This window comes from Cornus florida, unplaced genomic scaffold (assembly GCF_030987335.1).
Source record: "Cornus florida cultivar Cherokee Brave unplaced genomic scaffold, ASM3098733v1 CherokeeBrave_3.0.0_Hap2_Chr08, whole genome shotgun sequence".
Classification (NCBI taxonomy): domain Eukaryota; kingdom Viridiplantae; phylum Streptophyta; class Magnoliopsida; order Cornales; family Cornaceae; genus Cornus; species Cornus florida.
In genome coordinates this window covers 12,445,194-12,457,614 of record NW_026775578.1, presented here as the reverse complement: position 1 = coordinate 12,457,614, position 12,421 = coordinate 12,445,194, and the positions used below count along the sequence as shown (strand labels likewise).

Here is a 12,421-nt window from a genome sequence, read left to right as displayed (position 1 = left end):
CTGGGTTCATGTGGACACTGGACACTTTAACCCCACTCAAAAAAGTTTGCACTTTTTGAGATTTGATGGAGTCCAATTAACCTATTTGAAGGCGGTGCTAAAATATACCACACTCCTTCAAAATATCCGACCCCATGAGCAAATTAAATTTAATAGTTTTATATCGGAACACGGAACATTCAAACTCATTAGTGAGGGTTGAGTAGTTGAGCAGTGTTAGGGAAAAAAATAATAATTTTATTTTGCTATAACTCGATTTAAAAAAAAAAAAAAAAAAAAAAAATTGAGAAAAACGTTTGAAGGAGTAATATTTACACGACAATGGTTCTTTTTAAAACAGTTCACCACAGTGGTTTAATTACACTAGTACAAATAAGTGAAAAAAATTTATTTTTTCTTTTATCTTAATTTGGGCGCTTTTTTTCTAAACATTACCATTGACCAAACATACATGTCTCTGTATTTCACCAATTTGACAACAAACACATGTAACAAAAAAAGTTGCCAAACATGCCCTAACCGGACATATAGGTGTTCTTGAGCCTGAGACTTTTTTTTTTTTTTTTTTTTTTTTTTTTTTTTTTTTTTTTTTTTTTTTTGGAAAGGTATCATATCTTTGGATAAAAGAAGATTTTGGCTCATAAGGGACACAATAGGCATGAACCATAGAAAACAGATCAGCCCAAAACACCCAACAGAAGCCGAGGACAATATAGGCAACAGGAAAAGAGCATCGAAAATATCTTGCTAAGACGGCCACGTTGGCAACTGGCCACGACCGATCTGGATCAGATAGTGCACTTTTTCATACCTTTCTCCTCAAAAAGAGAGATAAAAAAAAATCCTTTTTCTATTTAACTTTCCACTTCTTCCAAACCGAACCACACGTCTTCCTACGAATCTCTCTCTCTAAAATATCTCCACCCAAATTATATAAGTCTTCTCTCTCCCTCTCTCTACATATACATCTACCTATATATATATGTATATATCTATTCACAGTTTGCTCCGAGTTTTGATTAAAACCCTATTCCCAAATCTGCTGTTGAAAGTTACCATAGACGTATATAAACATGAATTTATAAAATCTGGAAATCCTAAAATTGTGAATTGAAGATGGGGGAAGAAGTGGGGATGAGTGAATACCAAAGCAGCGGTGATTGTGGCGGTGGCGAAGACCGAGTGTCAGAGTGGGAATTTGGATTGCCCAGCGCCGATGATCTCACGCCGCTGTCTCAGCCGTTGATCCCGCCGGAGCTGGCGTCGGCGTTCAGTATTATGCCGGAGCCTTGTCGGAGCATGGGCGACGTGAATCGAGCGTCGCAGACCACGTTTTCGAGTCTCCGAGGGCAGAGTCAGGGGCTGTCCTCATCTACCCATTTCAATTTCAAGTCGTTCAACGACGATGGAGTTAGAGACCCCATGGCTGTGGAAGGAGACGAAACGGATCTGACGAGGGACGGTTCGGATTCGAGGAAGTTGCGGAGGATCGATAGCGGCACGGAGGAGGTGGATTCGGCGCTGCGATCGGAGAATGGCAACGACGATACGTCGGCGAGGGCATTGAAGCGGCCGAGATTGGTGTGGACGCCTCAATTGCACAAGCGATTCGTTGACGTTGTGGCGCATTTGGGTATCAAGAACGCTGTGCCCAAGACGATCATGCAGTTGATGAATGTTGAAGGCTTGACTCGCGAGAACGTAGCCAGTCATCTGCAGAAGTACAGGTTGTATCTGAAGAGGATGCAGGGGTTGTCTAGCGACGGTCCCTCGCCTTCGGATCACCTTTTTGCTTCGACCCCGGTGCCCCAGAGCTTACATGAGTCAGGAGGTGGTGGACATGGACACAATAATGGGCAAGTGCTGATGCCCGTTCCAATGCCTTTTGTACCGCAGATGATCCCTGTGCCAATGCTCGGGATGGCCCATGGTCACGGCCAAATGGGGATGTCGGCTGCCCCTGTTCCTTATCATGGGTTTGAGTCGAATTCGTACCATATGGTGCAGCACAGAGACTGGTCAGGCAATAATTTCAGCCGTCACCATGTTACACCTAGTGAAAAATAACATTATCACCAATTAAAGAGGTTACTTTCTTGAGCTATATGGCCCTTTTACCATTAGTTATTATTGTTATTATTATCATTACTGTTGGTCTTTGCAACAGTATTTTGCTGTTGGATGAATTAATAATATACCATTGATATTGGGTTCAATCAGAATTTTGACTTGGTGACTCATAACTGAGGCTTTATATAGAGAATTACTCGATTTAGATTGGTAGATATTAGAACCTAATAAATCTTTATCATATGCTAGTTATTTGCAGCTGAACTTTGTTTCTCTGTTGCGTTTAAATTGGAACAACCATTACTTATCATAGTTTACTTGAAGCTAATTCTAGAAATAAATGGTTTAAGGCCCTTTTACCATTAGATGATTATTATTATTATTATCATCATCATCATGTTTACTGTTGATCTTTGCAACAGTATGTTGCTGTTGGATGAATTAATAATATACCATTAATATTGGGTTCACTCAGAATTTTGACTTGGTGACTCATAACTGAGGTTTTTTTAAGAGAATTACTCAATTTAGATTGGTAGATATTAGAACCTAATAAATCTTTATCATAAGCTAGTTATTTGCAGCTGAACTTTGTTTCTCTCTAGCATTTAAATTTGGAACAACTATTACTTATCATAGTATACTTGAAGCTAATTCTAGAAATAAATGGTTTAAATTACTATGTAATTCAGGGACATAGTGGCCATGGTATGTATTCTTCATTTGACTATTATGCTCTTCATAGGTGTTCTCTATATAGGGATGACAATGGTACTGGTATGGGACAGGTTTGCCTCAACCCTACCCTGCCCCCATTAAAGAATACCGCATCCCATCCCAGTCCTGAATAACCCTACCCTGCCCCCATTAAAGAATACTGCATCCCATCCCAGACTTCCCAGTCCTGAATCCCCCCCCCCCAAAAAAAAAAAAAAAAAAAAAACACAACAGAAGCAACAATTCCATCCCTGCCCAAACATACGATTTTTAGAAACCACAATCAGGTGATCTATCCACCAAGATCAATTTCAATGACAACAATTGATCCAGAAAATATAAAGAAGAAGAAGAAGCACACTCCGATCAAGATGAGAAGCTCCGTTCTTGCTGCCATGGTGGAACGTGGGACTGTTGAAGGTTGGGGTACTCTGTATATGATAGAGGGCCCTTTTTAGGGCGGCATGTGTTTGGTAGCATACACTAATGATAGAATGGTAATTTCAGGAAATGTTTTATATATACATATATTTAATATATGGCATGTATGTATCAGGGGTGGGGTAAGCATAAAACACATCGTCCCTAAATCAAGTCAGGTTGATTTTTTTATTTTTTTTATCCTCCTCGGCCCTAACCCAATAAAGAGTATCCCAAACCCTGTATAAAGGGGGCGGGAACCGCCAAGGCAGGCTAAATTGCCACACTTATCTCTGTATGGATTCCTTTCAGGTTGTAACTTAATGATTGCTGCTTTTTCTTTGAAAATTGTTGTACATTTATTTACCTTATGGTTCTAGAAGTCAAAGGGAAGCAAATATTCTTTATTTTTCTTTGTGCATAATGCATTAAGTGAACTAAAAATTAGTTGAAACATCTCACTAGGGAGGTGAGAAGTGGGTAGTTTGACCTTTTTCCATTTGATTATAATTGCTATTATTATCATTATTGTTAGTCTTTGCAACATTCTGTTTGCTGATAATAAGTGAATAATATAGAGATTGGATTCAATTGTCGAAATTGTGACTTTGTCACTCATAGTTAAGGCTTTATTTAGATAATTTATTCCTAAGAAGCACAGACACTTAAATGAGGTGCTGTGTCCGACACTGACACTCGATGGACACTTCTAGACACGTGTTCGACACTTCATGGCCGTGTCCATTATTTAAAAATAAATTTTACTATTTCAGACACTTGGCCGACAAATCTTAAACACTTGGCCAACACATTCGAAACACTCGACCGACACATTCTACACTATTCGTCTTATATAAAACAAACACACTACATTCATAGAAACAACATTATGAACATGCATGAAGATGTTCAACCTCTAAGGAACAAAAACATAACTATAATTGTAATGACCTGAACCCGAGGGTCCGAATCGCTAATCGGGTCCTTACCTGAATCCGAGGTCATATAAGACATTACAATTATTTCCAATGTGGAAATATAATTAATTACATTTAACTGCAGAAGTCCAGTCCAATATATACAAATGTCCCAAAAACAGATCTAAACATGCCCCAAAGAATAAAGTTACATCGTCAGGTCAACTATAAAACAATTACATAAAATTGTTTAAAACTTTACAAATATACATCATAGTACAAAATGGCTAATAAGAAATCTTTTCTAGTCCTGTCCATGCATGCGGAGGATCCTCACCCACCACCTCATCCCCGTGACCTGAAAAATGTAGAGGAGTGAGCACAACGGCTTAGTAGAGATTGCCTAAGTGGCATCTCCTCAAACAAGGTAATTAATCACATGTCTTTCAGACAATGAATAGGAAAAAGAACTAGGGATCATGCGAGGGATTCATATACAACATTTTCGTTTCCCAAATATCATCATACCATCCTCATGCAAGACAATGCATAAAATGCCCCAATGCAACCACACACAACACCCACGCATCTCACATGTCCACGTACCACATCCACCCCCTCATGTATCCACACATCACATCCACACCTTCGTGCATCCACACATCACAACCACACCCTCGTGCATCCACACATCAAATCCCTCATCCACACAACTCAATACCCATGAATGCCCTTATGCCATGCATATAGAAATGCTGTAATAATAATCAATCACTACTCGTTATGCTTCATAACACAATAGAAAATCGAAGCCCTCGTCGTGCTCGTCGACTTTGCCTTCAGTAGCAAATTCAAAATCCCAAAGATACAACCTAAATCTAAGCTTGAAATCAGAAAAGAAAAAAGAAAAGAAAAACCATACAGAGGATGAAAGAGAGATAGTGGCGTGGAGAAAAAGGAGTAAAATGGTCATTCTAATAACTAAATGTATAAGTGGGGTCCACTTGTATATAAAATATCTTTTGTCATTTAATATATATATATATACACACACACACACACCAACACTTTACAACCATACATTTCTAAACATACAACCACATAATTATACATTAAATAATAATGTACGAAATGCAATTATCCCGAAAAATAATTCCCGTGCACAACAACTCCGGTTGCGGATCCCGCCCGGGACCTCCCGACCCGAAAAGTTGGAAAATGCCGAAATGGGCAGCGATGCATTTCTAAGAGTCCCGAACTCGAAGAAATGCCTCAATCAACTCTCGGAACTCATCCGGCACACCCCACAGTGTCCAGCACGCAAAACGAGGCAAAAAAATAAATAATCTGAAAAATCCCTGAAAATGAAAAATAAGAAAAATCAGAAACGCTACAATAATGACAAGATAGGATAGTAATATTATATATAATATGCATATTCTTTTTGATATTCGAATAGCGTCATCTTCTAACTTACGTAACTTTAGTATAGAATTTATAAATTAATTAAAGTTCTATAATTATCTCATTCGTTAGATATACAAATGAAATTTTATATTTCTATTAGCCGTATCTACACCGTGTCCATGTCCTACTTTTTTAGAATTTGACATGTTGTCATATCCTTGTCATATTGTGTCCGTGTCCCATGTCCGTATCTGTGTTTCTTAGATTTACTCAATTTGGATTGCTAAATATTGGAATCCAATAAATTTCTTTCTGAACCTAAGTATCTGCAACTGAATCCAATAAATTTCTTTCTGAACCTAAGTATCTGCAACTGAATTTTATTTTTCTCTCCTGGTTCAATTAAAACCAGTACTCGCCATAGTTGCTTGAAATGAATTTTTAAATAGATGCAGGTCTCATTCGTTCTCTGGCCTAAATACAATATAATTCAGGCACATAGTGGCCATTGTATTTCTGATTCATTTGACAATTATGCTGTTCGTAGAGGTTCTCTTTATGGATTCTTTATAACTTAATGACTGCTACTTTTTCCTTACCTTATGATTTGTAGAATTTAAAACAAAGCAACTATTATTTGGTTATTCTTTGCACTTAATACATAAAGGGACCGAAGATAAATTGAACAGCTCACTGGGGAGGTCCGAAGGGGGTGGTTTGAGGTCATTAATTGCAATACATGAGTATATATTCCTCTACCTTCTGGTCTAGAAGACTATAACTAGTTACGCAGCTCATCAGTTTATCTTTTAGCTAATATTATATGTCTGACTACCAAGATCGTATTGAATATCAAGTGTGGTTGGAGTTCTGTAATTTAATCTTAATTAAAATTATCTGCCAGACTTTCATTATCATTCAGAATGTAGTTGGATAACAAATGAAGAACTCTAACGGGTATTTTACTTTTCTTCTCTTGGGGTAGTTAGGACCTTTATTTCTTACCTCATAAGACCTAGTAAACAGGCACAATGTGCCCCAAACAGAGTTATTCGATTTGGCTAGTTAAAATTTATTTCATCCTTTTCAAAAACTGTGGCACTAGCGTTTAATTTCGCTGGTGTTTCTTGTCTTAAAGTTGCCTTCATCTAAGTTCTAAAGCTATTATTTAGACTAAATTACAGTGTGTGTGCTTTGTGATTACCTGCACAACTATGCAGAATAGCTTTACAAGCCTGCATGTTGCTCCATCTGTTGTCTCTAACTTTTGGTTGATGAGTTTGTTCTGTGATCTTCCCGATTTTAATATCTATTTGTAAAGTGATTTACATAGCACTTCAATTTTTGTTTACAAGTTACGTTTTTAATACATTTCAGGTCTTCCCTTATGTTCACATATTCCCAGTCTTAATGGGTTTCATGATGATTAGAGGTGCTTGCAAGTTTTATAAGAAGTTTACAGTTAAGTTGGGGTCTGCTGGATCATTGCGCGACAGATTATTTAGATTTATTAATTCAGTGGTTATTGTGTGCCATTTGCCTTCTGTAATCTTCCTCTTTTTCGTGATAATGTTAACTTTTTTCCAATGTGTCTTCATGAGATGGTTTGATATGGTATTTTTTATTCAAAATCAGTTAACCTTGTCTTACCTTTGAATTTTTGCTGATACTAAAATTACAATATGAAAAATGTGTGCGTGTGTGTGTCTGTGTTTCTTTTCTTTTTTTGTTTTCTTATTATTTCTATTATTTTTTCAAGTGCTTATTCTTGATCCATTTTTTCTCAATAAACATATCAACAACATTTGTTAGTTGTAATTTTTGAAAGTCCACTGTTTGCAATTCTCTTGTTGAAGCTTCACATTCAATCTCTTCTCGTAATTGAAGATATCATCCTGTAATTTTATGGGTGTGTTTTGAATGGAGATTAGACTACCCCGTTATATTTCATGTGTAGTATAGTTGCAACCTATCAGCAGCACGCTGTAGAGAAATGGCCATTTCTCCTGAATGATAAGTCAGATAATATATCATTAGCCTCTGGTACTTGAGAAAAGAATTCTTTGATGGCCCCACAATTGATGATGGTTTTTTACCTTAAATTACTTTGTGAGTCCAATTGATACTTCAATTTCCTTGGAGCATCTATACATGGCTTAAAGAGATCATGTAGAAATGGTGATGATGCAGGGTGAAATAGATGAAGGGGACAAAAAGAAGAAGGAATTATTGATGTATAAAAAGATTCAGCATAACTGGTATAGAGTTGTTTTGCATGGCATTGAGGTTTTTCTAGTTAATTTCAGTTGATTGCATATTTCTATTATATTTTCATACGTTTTGTTGTAGATTAAAAGCTTAAGAAACTTGGCACTGGTTTAACTTTTGAACTCTCAACTTCTTTTTTAGCATAATTGGTAATCCTGGGCCTGCCAGTCATGGGAGAAGTTCTCAAGAAATCAGCAGAGATGCGTTGAGGTGTGCTTAATTATGGTTCGGGGGATTCTATATGAATCAGGCAAAGAATAAAGGTGAATTATTTCCATTTATGTCTTTCTGTCGTTACATTGAACTGGAAGGAGGTGGCTGGTGTATTTTATCTTGTCTACCTAGAGGATTGCAAGTCACTTAGTACATTCTCAATCAATTTTCAATCAGTGTGTTAATGACTGTATTAAACCTTGTTTTTCAGCAAGAAAGAAAAAGTGGATGCAAGTTGTCAAGCACATTCTTGACCTGTTCTTTAACATAAACGTTTTATTCTGTTCATTATTAATGAAAATATTGAATTTCTTTTCTTTCAGCAACAAAGTGAAAGCCAATGAGAAAACTGAGCAAAAATCAGGCAGCACTCCTTGGCTGCTGGGCATTCCTTGTTGTAATCTCCCCTTTCGGTATCCTGTCTTGTATAAATATATTCCTTTTTCATAAGCTTGATGATAATTTATTGCAACTTTGGTTGCATTTACCACTGATCCCTTCAATATTTGCTTCTTTGTACTCCTTTGTATGATGCTGTTTCATAATTATATCGTTTTGATATTTATTGTCTTAGCATTCCATCTTAAATGGGCTCTTTATTTATGAAAGTTAGATGAACTATCTACTCCAGAATGTTCACCATTGTAAGGACGTTGCTGTTCTCATTTGCAGGCTATAAAATTGTTACCACTGGGCCATCACCTGGTTAGGGAGGTGAGGGGTTTGAGCCCTGTAGTAGTCATTTGTGGGTATGTGCTAGTATTTAAGGGTTATAAAATTGTTGGAAGTCCGTAAATGGCATGGCTATCTTGAGCGGTTGTGTAACGACCCGAATCCGGGGGTCTGAATCGCTAACCGGGTTCTTAACCAAACCTGAGGACTAGGGGTAAAATGATCATTTTACTTTATGAGAGGTTAATCCATCCTTAAACTAATCAAATGAGGTTTAAAACAATCATTTTAGTCATTCTATGACATTTGAGGAGGTTCTACCGTCGTTGGATGTGATTTCCCAAAAGCGTCCTTACCCGGTTCAAGGGAATTCCTGACACTGTTTCACTAAAATAGCAATAACTCTCAACATGAATAGAATTTGAGGATGAGGTTGGTCTCATTGGAAAACTAACTTAAAATTCTTGAAAATGGGTTAAAGAATGATTCTATTCGGGTTTGGAACGAAGAAATTATGGGCAAACAAAGTGGTCAAAGCTAATACACTGTCAAGGCAAAAATATACATTGGAGGGCTGGAATCGGTTCCCAAATCTTGGTATCGATTCCACATGGAAAGGAAGTCACAATGCGAACCAAAAACACCTTTGAACTGGTTTCATAAAGGCTGAACTGGTTCCCGAAGTCCAAAAACTTGAAAATAGCCCAGAAAAGCCTGAAATTAAACATTTGTGTATATGGGTATTCCCTTGGTCCCTTGATGACTTTATTTAAAGTCTAAACCTATCCCAATTCATGCATTCAAAGTGTGTAAAACATAATTAAACTCCCGTGCCTTTCATTAAACTAAATACAAGTCCAATACATCGTTTAAAAATCGACTCTCATTTTATACAATTTCAAAAGGATTAAATACAAGTAAAGAGGCTTCCATGGCCAAAATTTACATAGCTATAATATGAATAAAATGAAATGAATTCCTAACTACACCAATGTCCATAGATGCATAGCATTCACCGGCTCACCTCCGGATTTCCTGAAAAATGTTAATAATGATAGGGTGAGCTTAACAGTTCAGTAGAAAAAGCCTAAATCACATTCCTAAAAATCCCGTGAGCCACAACCAAACAAAGGGAATCAAAGAAAAGGGATCAGGGGATTATAATTCATATTAATCATACATGAATTTCACAAATTCACCAACCATTCCATCACACATGAAATGCAATGTTCCTTTCTTCCTTTCCAACTTAACCTCACCAAATCCTTCATAACCTTCATCTTAACTTACAACACAACCCATCCTCTCACTTCCTAACCTTTCTTCCACATCAAATCTTCATCCTTTCTACTCACCCCATGTTAAGAGTATGCATGGCATACCACCATTCATCAATACACAAGTCATGGTTCACATCATAGTTATATTAAAACATTCAAACACAAAAATTGATCACATAAATCATACTTTCACATTTTCTCATAAAAAAAATAGCATGCTTCGCACAAATACAAGAAAACCATCATATTCTCAACTCAAGTAATTAGATCAAAACTATCTCATGCTTAACATCACAACCAAAAATTTACAACTAAGCATGCTTCACAATATCAAGATATGCATGTAAGAAAATACATAGAACTCACTAAAATCATAGAAAATTTGTAATTTAGACTTCCCCTACCTCAATATGATTAGCCAAACAAGGCCTTAGCAAGCCCCAACTTTGAAATCCTCCAAACCCTAGCAATATGGGTGCCAAATGGAAGCTCTCCTCAAGCTCATCAACTCCCTCTCTATGGCATCACCAAAAGCACCTTCTAATCTCCCCAAATCCAAGGTTGAAACATATGTGAGATATATGAGATATAGATTTGTAATATAGAGAGAGGAAAATGAAGACAAGGAAGAGGAAAAGGTGATGCCCAAAATGGAAGGGGAGGGGGAAAAAAAGTTGTCTTTCATCTTCCATGGCCAAGGTTGTGCCAAGTGTCACAATTTGAGTAATTTCTAAATCAAGCTAAGTTACTATAATGCCCCTCCTCTTTCAATGAAATGCCATTCTTACCCCACAAATATCTACCTCTAATATATAGATATAGATATATACATATATGTGAGAAAAGTCTATTATGCCCCTTCCTTAAAATGACAAAATCGAGAGAATTTACCGAATCCGGAAATTGTCCTGACTTCTAAAAAATTCTAAAAATGAAACCGTCACTTCTAATTGACTTAAAATGATTAAAAAAACACTTCTAAAACCCTCGGCTCAGAAAATGACCAAAACGCCCCTCAAGGCCTGCGTGGCACGTAAAACAAGGTAAGGATTAACATAATTCAGAAAATTAAATAAATTCCCGAAAATAGAAAATAGGGAAAATCGGTAACATTACAGGTTGAGAGTTATTGTAAAGGGTGGGTTCTTTGCTATCCGACCCAAAAACTTAAGTTATTAGGCGGGACTAATATCCAATCCATATATACTCATTGACTTTTTCATCCGGATCCGATGTGGACAAGCTTCCCCTTGTTACATTCTCCCTCACCTGAACTCGCAACTCGGGCCACCTTGCTGGAAGCTCTCTGGGCCGGGTGCTTGGCTTGACACTGGATCATAGTTGTTAAAGGCGCCGAAGGCGCGCGCCTGAGGCGCCAGGTGCCACCTTGGCGCCTTGAAAGGCTTAGGGCGAGGGCCTTGTATTAGGCGCGCGCTTTTGGGACTTAGGCGCAGGGCTACAGGTGCGCCTGTTTGAATTTTTTTTTTTTTTTTTATTATTTTGGTTGTGACTTGTGTGGGACAGTCAACATTCAACAATGAGTCGTATATTCAGTCTGCAAATCTTTAATTATCACTTGCAAGTTACAAAGCCAAAAAAAAAAAAAAAAAAGATCAAAAAGCAAAAAAGAAAAGGAAAGAAGAGACAGAGAAGAGAGAGAGAAGTACGAAGTGTCGAAGCCAGAACTGGAAGGGATTCAAGGGAAGCTCGGATCTGCCGTCTCCGTCTGCAAAGCCCGGATCTGCGAAGCACCGGTAAGTTCTCCTTGCTTCTTCTTCTTCTCTCCTTCAATCCTTCTTACTTCTTCTTCTCTTCTCAGTTTTTTTTTTTTTTTTCTTCTCTCGGCTCTCCAGTCTCCAGAGTCCAGCACTCCAGCCGTCCAGCCTCTCCTCAACTCTAGTCTCTTCTCTTGAGTCTTGCTTTTATTTATTTTATTTTTTTTTCTTTGAGCCGAGTCTCGGACTCTCGGCTCTTCTTTATTTTTTTTATTTTATTTTTTTATTTTTTCCCCTCTACTCTTCTTCTCTCGACTCTCACTCTCAGCCTCTAGTCTGATCATATTTTTTTTTTTTTTTTTTTCTATTCTTCTTCTCGGATTATTATTATTTTTTTTTTTTCACAACAAAAATATATAAAAAGAAAAACCTTTTTTTATAACAAGAAGTGAGTGTGCTTCTCTAATTTCTGATCTTATTTGCGGCTCTTTTTTTTTTTTTTTTTTTTTTTTTTCCCCTCTATTCTTCTTCTCTCGGCTCTGAGCCTCTTTCTGATAGTGTGATCTTATTTTTTTTTTTTTCAATTCTTCTTCTTCTCGGCTCTCTTTGACAGACTAACCTCTTATTTTTTTTAATTTTTTTTTTTTTTTTCTATTCTTCTTCTTGGCTCTTTCTGCTTCTGCTCTTCAGCCTCTTCTTTTATTTTTATTTTTTATTTTTTTATAATATGTGCTGCTGGAAT

At 37.1% G+C, this 12,421-nt stretch overlaps 1 protein-coding gene across 8 annotated transcripts; it reads left to right on the top strand.

The window, feature by feature from the left end:
• Positions 1 to 869: 869 nt before the first annotated feature.
• LOC132269412 (transcription factor BOA-like) lies at positions 870 to 8,585 on the top strand. Of its 8 annotated transcripts, XR_009469489.1 has the most exons (5): positions 870 to 2,087; positions 6,909 to 6,992; positions 7,722 to 7,789; positions 7,941 to 8,062; positions 8,336 to 8,585. XR_009469489.1 is itself a non-coding variant. In XM_059770597.1 (2 exons), exon 1 carries the CDS (start codon positions 1,117 to 1,119, stop codon positions 2,065 to 2,067), a length of 951 nt encoding a protein of 316 aa, XP_059626580.1. In that variant the 5' UTR covers positions 870 to 1,116; the 3' UTR covers positions 2,068 to 2,087; positions 6,909 to 7,180. The 8 variants fall into 8 exon arrangements, 1 of the variants encoding a protein (XP_059626580.1); XR_009469492.1 differs by lacking the exon at positions 7,722 to 7,789; XR_009469488.1 differs by having other exon boundaries at positions 7,941 to 8,585.
• The last annotated feature ends 3,836 nt before the right edge of the window (positions 8,586 to 12,421 follow it).